The 13,138-nt window shown below is 33.2% G+C and overlaps 1 protein-coding gene and 1 pseudogene across 2 annotated transcripts; one reads left to right on the forward strand and one right to left on the reverse strand.

The window, feature by feature from the left end:
• The first annotated feature begins 358 nt into the window (after nucleotides 1-358).
• On the forward strand, nucleotides 359-911 carry LOC115723283 (uncharacterized; annotated as a pseudogene).
• A 2,873-nt stretch (nucleotides 912-3,784) lies between these two features.
• LOC115708693 (expansin-A1) lies at nucleotides 3,785-5,991 on the reverse strand. Of its 2 annotated transcripts, XM_030636678.2 has the most exons (4): nucleotides 5,845-5,991; nucleotides 5,587-5,727; nucleotides 5,167-5,479; nucleotides 3,785-4,536 (listed from the first exon to the last, which is right to left on the reverse strand). In XM_030636678.2, exons 2-4 carry the CDS (start codon nucleotides 5,714-5,716, stop codon nucleotides 4,230-4,232), a joined length of 750 nt encoding a protein of 249 aa, XP_030492538.1. In that variant the 5' UTR covers nucleotides 5,717-5,727; nucleotides 5,845-5,991; the 3' UTR covers nucleotides 3,785-4,229. The 2 variants fall into 2 exon arrangements, with proteins under 2 accessions (XP_030492538.1, XP_060968156.1); XM_061112173.1 differs by lacking the exon at nucleotides 5,845-5,991 and having other exon boundaries at nucleotides 5,587-5,826.
• Nucleotides 5,992-13,138: the final 7,147 nt, after the last annotated feature.

Consider the following 13,138-nt stretch of genomic DNA (forward strand, 5'->3'; position numbering starts at 1 on the left):
TGTTTTTTTTTTCAGGATGATGTTGATGAAACTGGTTTTTTTTTTCTGCTGCTTTTAATGAAATAATTAGTTTTTAACAAAAAAATAAAGAAAAAAAAAACAAACAGTAGTTTAAATAAAAAAAAAACAAGTTTAATTTCTGTAAAAAAAACAACATCTACAGTTGAGATTATTATTTTTTTTTTTAGTGTTTTATTTTTTAAAAAAAGAAAAAAAAAACACAAATTTAAAGTTTTTTATGGCATTCCTCATGATTTTTTCCCATATTTGTAAGTTTTTTTTAAAAAAATGTCATATTTAGGGTAATTAAGTTTTGAAATTTTTACACTAAAAATACAAAAGGCTAACTTCATTACATATGTACTACAACACGGTAAAAGTAACTTTTATACACTTTAAGTTTATTTTATTACACTTTTACCACTTGCACACACAATCTCTGCCGTACATATTCGTCGGAAAATCTGCTCGGCTTTGCCAAATAGTCTCCATCGTTTCTGAGGCGGCCAAACAGAGTCTTAAGAAGAGAGGAATGCACTTCCCTCCATGGCGGAAGGCCAATTACATGAGAGCCAAATGGCTCTCTCCTCACTCCAGAAAAGACCCAATCGCCATCGCTGTTCCAGAATCAGAATCGGAGAAGGTCAAGTCTGACCTCGAATCTCAGGACAACGACGGGTTTAGCGATTGCGGTGAATTGGAGCTGATTTTCGGCGAGAAGAGCCTGCCGTCGGAGAAGGATCCCGATGGAGCTGCCGCCGAAAAAGCTTTTTCGACGGATGAGAAAATTTCGTCGGAGCCGGTTACGGCGTGACAGCTACCGGCGATTGAACCGAAGAGTGTAGAGTGAGGAACTAAACTCGTTACCGGATTAGCTTCTCTACTCAAATAAAAAAAAAAAGTTTTGCATTTACATCTTTTCTTGTAGGATTTGGTTCTTTCCAACCATGGGGCGAGCCATCAGCGGAGAGCGGCCGAGGCCACCACCTCCAACGGAGAAGAAAGTCTGCATTCCACAGATTACTCTAGCACGATTATTTATGTGAAAAAGACATAAAAACCAGAAAGTTAATCAATATATTCTAGAATACAAATCTCACCTGGAGTTTGTGGCTCACCAGATTTACAGCTTCCTCTACACCAATTCAATTCACCAAAGCAACCACAACCCATCGCCAAGCTAAATTTCACTTTCCTGAACAATATCACCCATCAACTCCACATTAAATATCAAACCCACCCCACAAAAAGATTCAACTTCTAAATTGGGCAACAAGTTTCAAAATCCAGAAACCAAAATTTTATATTTATATATTAAAATTCAATGACCAAAAATAAAAAAAAAAAAGCAACAAGAAGGAAGGAAGTGAATGAATGGACAAAATAGAGGCACACCAGTACATAAGAGGGGATTTCACACTGGAAAGTCCTAAGTCCTAAATCTTGTGAAAATACCACCTACCTTTGTGTAGTGGCAAATGATAAAACCAAAACAGTTGAGCAAGAGAGGGACCTAAATGCATCTTTGGAAAATAATTGTGAAATGAAGATGGTCAATTTTTCAAATCAATTATTTTATCAGCAGAAGAATTGGACTAAGTAAGATAGGAAAAATAATAAATTAAGTCAAATAAAATAAAATTGGCAAGACATAGCAGAAAAAAAAAATAACGTTGTTTAGTAGTTTTATTATAGTTTTGCTACTTGCATATGTTATTTCATTATAAAACTAATATGCAACTATTTGCACAAAACTTACTATGTATAACTACTATTTCTTAGTCCCCGTCAAATTAAATTCCTGCATAATATATAAACTACTATAAAATATAAGGCAACAAAAAAAAAATAAACAGACTTATACGTAACTGGTTGTACCTTAATTCGAATTTACTCTTCTTATTATGTTTCTAAAAAAATATATTTATATTAGATACCAATAATCAATCAAAATGCAACTGTATATAATGTAGATGTATTATTCATGAGGTTTTTTTAAAAAAAAAATCAAGTTTTTCCTGTATTTTAGTTTGTATACAGTTGTTTAGTAGTTTTATTATAGTTTTGCTACTTGCATATGTTATTTCATTATAAAACTAATATGCAACTATTTGCACAAAACTTACTATGTATAACTACTATTTTGTAGTCCCCGTCAAATTAAATTCATGCATAATATATAAACTATCATAAAACGATAATGCAATTATAAGGCAACCAAAAAAAAAAATAAACAGACTTATACGTAACTGGTTGTACCTTAATTCGAATTTACTCTTCTTATTGTGTTTCTAAAAAAATATATTTATATTGGAAACCAATAATCAATCAAAATGCAACTCTATATAATGTAGATGTATTATTCATGAGGTTTTTTTTTTAAATTTTTCAAGTTTTTCCTGTATTTTAGTTTGTATACAGTTGTTTAGTAGTTTTATTATAGTTTTGCTACTTGCATATGTTATTTCATTATAAAACTAATATGCAACTATTTGCACAAAACTTACTATGTATAACTACTATTTCTTAGTCCCCGTCAAATTAAATTCCTGCATAATATATAAACTATCATAAAACGATAATGCAACTATAAGACAACCAAAACAAAAAATAAACAGACTTATACGTAACTGGTTGTACCTTAATTCGAATTTACTCTTCTTATTGTGTTTCTAAAAAAATATATTTATATTGGAAACCAGTAATCAATCAAAATGCAACTGCATATATAACGTACATGTATTATTCATGAGATTTTTTTTAAATTTTTCACCTCATACATTGTTTTGGATTTGGTGGGAGCTCCTGATCTGTTTATTACAGATCTACATTTCATGAATATAGATTTCGATATTAGGGGGAGTTATTTTGATCGAATAAAACAGAAAATAAATGTGAAATTTCAGTTTCTTCACAGTTTTTCTGATTTTTTTTCGTCATTTTCTGTTTAAATCATTGCAAGTCTTCTTTTCCAGTTTATTTCGCCAGAATTAATAGTTGTATTTTTATCGTTTTGGTTTCATTTTGGTTGTTTTGCGGTTTTGAAATGATCGCGGTATTTTCACCTTCATGGTTCGCTCTGTACAGCTGAAGACTTAGTGCATGTGGTATTTTTGTAAATATTTGTATGTGGACTGTATAAATATTTAATAGGCCGGCCCAAAGTATTTTTGTAATTTTTTTTTCCTTTTTTGTATTTTTCTGTTTTTTTTTTCTTAAGTTTTTATGCCATATATATCAAAACATATTTTCATTTTCTCATATTTTTGTAAATAGACCTTTAATTATTTATTTTTCCGGACCTTATTGCTTTGTTAAGTGTTAAGGTAATAGGATTAACACATGGACCCTAGTTATGCTAACATTCAACTCTAGATCGAATCAATCAATGTTCGACACCTAGCTAGCACTTGATGATGCCTTCGAGGAACTCGTCAATGTTGGCATGATGAACTTCGTAATGGGATTGATAGTTGAAGCTATCAGAGTCCGTGAGGTTCTGAGTTGGATCAGGGAGCGCCATTAGAACCGATCGAGTGGTGTTAAGACGGATTGTTTGAGAGTGTGGTTCAAGCAATTCCTAGCTCTCCTTTTACACTACGAATTCTATCTAATTATGATCATAAAATTCAGTTCATACTTTTGGCTCATGTCTGAATTGTAGTAACAAAATCTGGTTCATATCAATCCAAAAGTACGTAACTTTGCAACTTGCACTGTTGCACAGGCAAAAACCACTTTTTAGATAAGATAATGAGATCATCACTTCTTAAAAATAATAATATAAGAAAACACAGTACATATTTTATTCATTAATGATCAATTGACCATAACACCCAACATTAATAACACCCCAATCCAAAAATTATTAAAATTCAATTACTAGAGAATCAAAGAAAAAAGGGTGGCGGGTAGTACTTAATTAGTGTCCAACCGCAGCCAAATTATTCTGTCTGTGTCTCTGCCTTTAACAAAAGCAGGCAGAGTAGACCAGAATCCCCATTTTCTTAAATCTTTTATTTCTCTTATTTCTTTTAAATAATACAACAAAAATAGGTTTAGGACCCTTTTAAAATAAGCCCTAGTTTTCTAACCTATAACATGACTCTTATCACAAAAGACCATAAGAAGTCTATATCTATAAACCCAATCCAACTTAAATCTTTTTATTTTTGTTAAAAGAAATTATAATTTATGGAGGGGTTTGCCTTTATAATTAATTTGTTTCTTTAATGGAATTGTAAGCCAGTAAAAGTCTGACCAAAAGACCAGCTAGCAGGGGCAACATTGTACGAGACCAAAGTTCGACCATCACTAGTTGTGACCTTAAAGGAGAGGGCTTGTCCATTGAGGTAAGAGTTACTTTGCCAATTTTGACCCCAGTTTCTTGACATGGATTGCCAAGATGATTTTGACCCTTTGATTGATACGGCGGTGACGTCACCAGCCCCACCAACGTTGGTGATCAGCACTAGATTGAAGTATGAATGGCCGTTGATTGTGAATCTGATGCCTCCTCTCTTTTGACAAGGGACCCTAAATATAATACAACATACAATTTTTACACATACATGTCATTAATTTACCCAAAGTAATAAAAGAAACATAGGAATTATGCATCAACAAAAAATGACAAATTAGCATTGTCACGATGCGCCAAGTTCAGAGTACTGTCATACCGTTTCAAATATTTTTTGGTTTGGTTTTGTCTTCAAGTAGATGTTTATATTTATCATTTTTACATATAAGTACAAAACAAAAAATCACTTAAAAATGACCATATAGCTAGTAATTATTATGTCAAGATTCAATCTATGTATATATGAATTATGACATGCTGATTTTGTTGTTTGTATATCCTCAATTAATATAATCTTAATTTTCTTTGTTCTCTTTCTCTTTTTGTACAATTGATCATCATTAATCTCACCATGCATGTATCAAAATTCAAAACGCAGTAACAAACTATATTAACAAATCATTCAAAAGGATGATGAATTGATTATGACTAGCGACCAAACACATACACGTGCAAAAGCAAATATATTGGACAACTCCAGAAGCTCATTAATATCGAACATTGGTATTAGGCGATAGGTTGTTGGTAGTTGGTAACACAACAATTCTCATAGATAAATTAATTAATACTCATGATCATATACATACCTTCGATAAGCTACGGGAACAATCCCAGCTTTATATTGGGCAATATGTTGAAATACAGGCTGAGAGAGATCAAAGTGTTGCTGGGGAGGGTTGCACCAGCCGCCAGCGTTGTTAGGCAGAGCATTATTGGGTGGGCAGAAATTGGTGGCTGTGACCACGATGGTCGACCCTAAGCACCACTTGGGGTCGTTCACACACTTTATCTCAAAGCAAGCTCCGCAGCTCTGCCCGTTGTTGAATAGAGCTGTGCTCAGCGCCGCCGTGTTCGTCCCATACCCTTGGCTGTACAGGTTCCCGTACCCACAAGCCCCGCCTATATTTACATAGGTATTTATGTACACATATATATGGTCACATACACTAATTAATTTGTTATTGCAAATTAATAACATTACTGGGTAGCTAGTTTAGCTTACTTACCCATTGTACCAGAAGCGTCTCCCCCTCCGTAGAAAGTGGCATGAGCATTAATCCAACCTTGGTCTCTCCCATAAACATAACCATGACAAAATGAGCTCATCAAGAAGACAATTATTAGCCAAATTGCCATACTATATTGCTCTGCATGCAAAAATGTATTCCAACATTAACTTTTTATATTACATATATATGCACTGTTGCATTAATTGAAGTTTGCAAGAAATTTGGACAAATATTTAAAGGCCATAATTGAATTACCAGGTGGTGGATTGTTGAGAATTATGAAATTTGAACAAGGTAGAGAGACTAGACAGAGCCAGAGAGAGTGAGGAAGCGAGATGCGGTGGAGTAAAGATGAATGAAGTAGTGGAATAAATAGAGGAGAGGGTTGGGGTGGCAATAGTTAAAACATTGAAAAATTTGGTCCTTAACAGCAAATACTTGATGAGAAACTGACACTAAATTGAGGTGTGGGGACCTTAAACCGCCAAGTCGAATGGATTTCTATCTACTCGGGAAACAGGTTACTTTCCTCAAACCACGTGGTTTCCGACTTATTCTTACTGTTTTTTCCTTTGTTTATTCTGCCAATACTATAATGATAATGAAGGTCACGTAAAATTGTATATGTTAAAAACGACAACTGAGATTTTACAGGTTCGAAATCCCAAACCTGGGTTTTTCAGTATTGTTGCTTCCTAAAGGCCGATAAACTTTTCATTTTAGTAATACACTAGCGAGGTAGCACGTGCTTGGCACGGTGGGTCGCTCCTTAAACTATTTAAGTATAATTATATTTTATGAAATAATTAATATTTTGTCTCTTCAATTTACAACACTATATAATTGTATCATTTAAAATACATATAATGTTGAAAAAAATTTCTAAACTCTTTTGTTTAAAGATATAATATTTTTATTAACTAATTCTTCTTTATCATTTAAAATTTGATGTGGCATTATTAATTAGTATTTTTTTTCTCAAAACATTATGTACTTCTAAAGCATGCTTCTTTAAGAAAGAAATTAAAAATTAAATAATTTTTCATATTTTTTATTTAAAATAAAAAAAAACTCTTACCTAAAGTGTATTTTTGATCAATAAATATATTATTATTGATTTAGATGAGAAACTTGCATTTTCATTTTTTTTATACTTAATATTAAGAGTTAGTCCCACATAGCTAATGTGTAGAAATAAATTGTGATATACAATTCAAAATAATAATAAAACAATTTACTTTTTCTTTTTTATCTCTCTAATATGGTATTAGAGTCACTTGGGATCCGTTGTGAACCCAATAAAATTTACTCACACCTTGGATAAGTGTTATGTCCTTTCCAGGGCATTGGTAAAGTATGCTAGTATCAGATGTATGGAGTATACATTGGACTGGATTTATATTGAACATGATAAAGATATCATAAACTTACCGTTATATCTTTCTAAGTCAATGTCATCAAGTTGATCTCAGATCAAAAGATTTTAATCTTGATATGGTTAGGTTTGATCTCAAGAGTGTTATTTATGTTCTTAGAGTTGTTCGTTAAAGCTTGCCAATTAGTTCGAGCAAAAACATACATCTTGGAGACATGATAGTACAATTGAGTAGAAGCGCTAAATATAGATACATAATCTATAGCTTCTATCTAGATATAGAAGTGAAATGATGATTTCTTTCGAGCTTGGCTTAATAGAGATAAATGAAAGAGCTCTTATTTCAGTAATTATATTAATTTACTGAAATATCATTTATAGGAAGCTAAGTGTTTTAAAGATAAAATACATAGAGAGATAAAACGGTAAATTTATCCCTACTTGATGTAAATCATCTATAAAGGATATTTGATTATTTAGATTAAAACAATGGATAATTCATAGCGTATCTATATCTTGGAACATATAGAGCATTCTATATAATTAAAAGTGCAATTCCAAATCTATAGTGACACAAGGAAGAATTAATAAGCTAGAGAATTTACTCGATAAATTCTAGATCTACTTTTTGGAAGCTTGATTATATAGGCACATGGTCCCCACACTAGTTGAGATAATACTGCTTGTAGACTCAATTAATTTTCTTTAATTAATTAATCATAATTCTAAAATTAGACTATGTCTTCTTAATGAATTTTCACTAAGCATGAGCTTTATTGTGAAGAAAAGAGATTTTAGGGTTTATTTGTTAATTAAGAGACTTTATTAATTCTAATTAATAAATAAGTTGAATAACAATTTTATTTGATAATTAATTTTAATTATTAAATAAATAATTTTGACATTTAAAGGATTAAAATTAGAAAATATGGCATTAGTGAAAGAAAAGATAAATTGTTGAATAAAATAACAAAATTCTAACTAGTGGGGCCCATTGTATGGCCGACCACTTAAGGAGAATTTTTAGCCAGTTTTTATCTTTTTTATAATTCCATATAATTTAAATCTAACCCTAAAAGAATTCTTATATAAGGAATAAGATGGCTCTCATTCTCATCCAACCTAATAACCTAGTTTTCTAACTTTGTTGGACAACTAGAATTTGAGAGCCTCCTTCCTATAGTATTTTGAAATCCTCTCTCTCCCTCTTCATAATTTTCGAGCCTATAGTGGAAGAGTACATGCCCACTCACAGCAAGTCAAGTACTCAATTATAGTGTGGAAGACTGTGAAGAATCCAACACCTAAAGGAGAATCGCGCTCAAATCTTTAGTGGAAGGAGACATATTATTTTGCTACACCAATGTAAGGTTTCTTAACTTTATATGTGATTAATTCCACATTTTAGTGAGTTCATATTTAAGGTGTTAAACAACATACACGTTAGTAAATCTAGATCCTAGAAATAATCCCCAACAACTAGCCTCAGAGCCATGGTAATGATTTACTTGTTGGATATTATTTTACCGGGATCTTAGATCTACTCACAAGTATGTTGATTAACACCCTAAATATGAACTTCTAAAACGATTATGAAATAAACACATATAAAGTATTAAAAACCTTACATTAGGTGCAGCGGAATTAAATGTCTCCTTCCGTTCAGATCTCTAGCCCTTGTATCCTTTCTGTCGCAGAGTATTATCAAGATCTGAACCTGGATCTCTTTCTCTCCTTCTTTAGTGCTGAAACTCCTTCTTGTTGAATGTCTTTCTTCTCGACATCCCTCACTATGATTGAGGTATCACTTGCTGTGTGTGGGCACTACTCTAATCACTAAGTGGTTCAAAATTTCAAGGAAGAAGAAAGAGAAGAAGGTGGCGGCTAGGTATAGAAAGAGAAGGCTCAGGTTTTTCTCTGAAGGAAAAAGTAGAAAGTTAAGTGTAAATTTCCTGAAGCCTTCACTATCTATTTATAGCATTCCACTAGGGTTAGGTTTGAATTATTTGGCATTAAAATAATGAAAATATCAGATGATAAACCCTATAAAAGTGGCCAGCCAAGACAATATGGATTTGGGCCCCACTTTTTGTAATTTTGCAGTTTTATCATTTGTGCATCTCATTTTCTCAAAAACGCTAATTTTCTAATTCAACCATTTAAATGCCAATTCTAACTATTTAATAACTATAAATCATTATTAAATAATATTGTCATTTATCATATTTATTAATTGAACCATACAAAGTATCATAGTTAAAAAATATGCCCTAAAAACTCTTTTTTTACAATTTCGCCCTTACTTAGTGAAAAATTCACAAATAGACATAGTCTAAATTGAGAATTATAATTGATTAATCAAAACCAATTATATGAGTCTTACAAGCAATATTATCTCAACTAGTGGGGGGACCATGGGTCTATATAACCGAGCTTCCAATAAGCAGATTAAGAATTTATAGCCTAAATTCACTGACTTATTAATTCTTCGTTGAATCCACGCATAGAACTTAGAATTGCACTCTCAGTATATAGAATGCTCTATATGTTCCACCATATAGACACATCATTAGTTATCCATTGTTATAATCCTAATTTGATCAATGATCCTCTATATGAATGATCTACACTGTAAAGGGATTAGATTACCGCTACACCCTACAATGTATTTTATCCTTAAAACACTTAACCCCGTATAAATGATATTTCAGCTTATGTGAAATGAGTACTCCACCATTTATTTTCGTTTGGTCAAGCTCGAAGGAGATCATCCTTTACTTACTATTCGCCAGATAGAAGCTATAGATTCCATGTTTATGTTAGCGCTCCCACTCAATTGCACTACCGTGCTCCCAAAATATACGTATCACCCTGACCCAAAAGTAGGCTTAACTAACAAATCAAAGAACACGAATAACCTCTTGAGATTGAGCCTAATCATAACAGGAATAAGATCATTTGATCTAGGATCAACTACGCGATATTGACTTGAATAGATATTACGGTAAAATAATAAATCTAAGTCAAAGTTCAATATCGGTCCCTTCCGATGCATACTCCATGCACCCAACCTGAGCTTTACTTTAACCAATGCTCTCGAAAGAACATAGCATTTCTCCAAATGCAAGTAAACTCTGTTGTAGATTATCATATCAGTAAAACCCTGTGTCTGATAAATCTAGAAAACTTTATTCACATAGTCATGTTTACTTTCCAAAGTGTTGACAGCACAATAAACAGGATCAAGTATGTGAAAAGGGTTTCAGATGAATTTATAAATCAAATAGACAAGCAATTGATAGCATGAACCAAAACATACACAAATGAATGAAAAATACTTCTGTTTCTTTATTGATGTTGAATAAACTGGATTACATTGAAATAAAGTTTTATTTAGGCCATAAAACCCAACAAACTCCCACTTGCACTAATATAAAACAAAAAGTGCATTTCAAATAATCTAAACACCTTGATATACAAATCAAGTGTAGTAGTAGTAAACTCCTCGTAATAGGATCTGAAAGGTTGAATTAAACACAACCTTTTCTCCACCATTACTCTTCCTTAATCACAAAATCATTGATAATGTGAAATTCCTCTCTATATGTCTACTCTTTTTGGGATACTGGATTCTATATCTTTGGCAACTACTTTTGGTTAATCAGGAAATAACACTAGTAGTTAAGGCAATTTGGAATGGTGCCAAAACTGTATAGAACTTTCCTTAGACTAAATAAGTATCTTTCCTGTAACTTTAACATTCAGTTCCTTTCTGGTAGACCTAGAGACTTCAGATAGGTTTTTACACTTCTCCAAAATCACTATTCCACCCCCAGAGTAATCACCATCTTATCAGCAGACTTTCTAACACAAAGGCAAGTCTTGAAATCTGATGTGGTGTAGTCTAAGAATTTTTGTAACACCCTAACTAGCATAGGCGTATTACGTGATTTTTAAACATGTTGTGCAGCTCGTTGCTAATCAACGAGGTTTATGGAAAACGTGATTAATTAAAATTTTTGCTTTTTAATTAAACTTATAAAATATTTATACAAAAGACTCGGGATCCCGATTACAAAATCATTTACAAAAGTTTACTGTCTATATAAAATACTTGTCTCCTAGCGACTAATTACAAAAATAGCCTTGCTGTCCCGAGGGATCGTACGCTCCAGGCCTAACCGCCCCGACATGTACAATCTTCATAGGCTCGTTCACGGTCCATCAGCTCTAGCCTTGCCTTTATCTACACATAAACATAGCACTGTGAGTCAACAGACTCAGTAAGAAAAGCATAATAATACTCATACATAAATCTCGGTCATGATCAGACGCTCATACCCCTGATCATAACCCTAACTGCCGTGTCCAACACGATACTAAGTCCCCCTAACTGCCGTGTCCAACACAGTACTGAGTTCTGAACGTTCATAGGGACGGTACTATTGACAAGTAACAGCCTGATCGGTCGAACCGGTCATACTCCATTCTTGGTCATACTCCGGCACTGTCTTAGAGCGTGTTATAGTATCGGCTGATCGGTCGAGCCGGTCATACTCATTCTTGGTCATACTCCAGCCTGTACCGACGTGATACGTCAAATAGTACGGAACCACCAACCTAAGTATCAGCCTAATCGGTCAAACCGGTCATACTCCTGCTGCTGGTCATACTCCAGCCTGTACCGACGTGACACAGTTGGATGGTTCGAAGCCAACATACATATCTAATGTAATCTAACAGGCTTCCTACATGCACGCTAAACATGTAATCTACATATGCATACTGTTATACTAATCTTACCTGGATTCCGAATTCAGGTGTGTCGATCAACCTGACTGGAACTATCTGCGCGGCGGATTACAGGCTCCTAAACCATAAAAATCACAACACTATAAGTGATACGCTAAATCACTTCCCAGGGACTTAAACTAGGAACTAAAAGTTACCCTATCGATAAAAAGCATGGTAATACCCCAAAAAACATAAAAACGAGGAAAATTAGGGTTTCTGAAATTTCCCCAACCGGTAGACCGGTTGCCCAATCGGAATTCCAGTTCTGGGAATTTTCGAAACCCATCCGGAATTCCGGATGCACAACCGGAATTCCGGTTCCTCACAGGCAGAATTTCAAAAATTCATATTTCAACCAAATCACACCCAAACAACCTCAAACCTTCCAGACCTGTTCTATAGGACCTAAATAACATATCTAAAGCAATAACACAACCCAGAATGCACAGAATTGAAAAACACCATGTGAGCTCCAAGCTTTGAGTTTCAAACTCAAACTTGGCTAAAGCTCTCCAACAAGCATCAAACCATGATTCAAACTCATAATCAAGCATATAGAGACATCAGAAACTTAAACCTAACTCATGCAACAACTACAGCAAAAATTCACACAAATTCTCTTTGAAAACTCAAGCTTTTTAACAAGAAGTCTATCCAACTAGAGCAAGAGTAACTAGCATGCAATTCAACCTAATTAAACATACTTAAATCAACATTTTAAACATGGAAACAACAACAACAATTAACAGCAGCAACAACATTAAATTCATCCATGCATAACTCATATTTTTCACCATTTTTTTCAAGAAAACAAAGGAAGAAAAGCTAGACAATAAATACCTCTTCAATGATCACACTAACTTGCTGAAAAATCACTAAAATCCCAAGAGAAAATTCCCTTTTTCTTGCTGCTCAAAGGGCCAAAAAGAGAGAGGAAAAGAGAGAGAGTTTTCCTTTGAAAATTTTCTATTTTTTCTAAGTTTGAATAAAATGAGAGAAATGCCACCTAACCCCCTTATTTCAGCCAACAATTAAAATCAAATAACATTTATTTTTCAATTATTAAGTCACAACAAGACAAACTAACAATGGGACAAAATGACCATTTTGCCCCTTCACACTAAAATCACATAAATAACACTAAAGGGGTATTGTTGGGAAATTCTAAATTCCCGGCCATTCTCGACATTCCCAATGTCTAATAAACCGTCTCAAACTACTAACATACTAAGTTGTGATTTTACTGAGCCAAACACCGAGTTCCAAAATACCGGGCACCGGAAATGAAAAATTATGAAAACTACTACATGACATAAAAATGCATTCTCTGAATTCAATAATAACAGTATAATAATTATTTAAATAACTATAAATAATTTC

Source organism: Cannabis sativa, chromosome 3, assembly GCF_029168945.1.
Source record: "Cannabis sativa cultivar Pink pepper isolate KNU-18-1 chromosome 3, ASM2916894v1, whole genome shotgun sequence".
In the NCBI taxonomy this organism is placed as follows: Eukaryota; Viridiplantae; Streptophyta; class Magnoliopsida; order Rosales; family Cannabaceae; genus Cannabis; species Cannabis sativa.

Bases quoted from the DNA above. Each gene is read 5' to 3' on its own strand.
- LOC115708693 (XM_030636678.2), bottom strand. From the start codon at position 5,716: ATGGCAATTTGGCTAATAATTGTCTTCTTGATGAGCTCATTTTGTCAT. The intron at 5,480-5,586 runs GTAAGTAAGCTA...ATGTAAATATAG, and splicing joins AGACGCTTCTGGTACAATGG to GCGGGGCTTGTGGGTACGGG. The intron at 4,537-5,166 runs GTATGTATATGA...TATTATATTTAG, and splicing joins GTTCCCGTAGCTTATCGAAG to GGTCCCTTGTCAAAAGAGAG.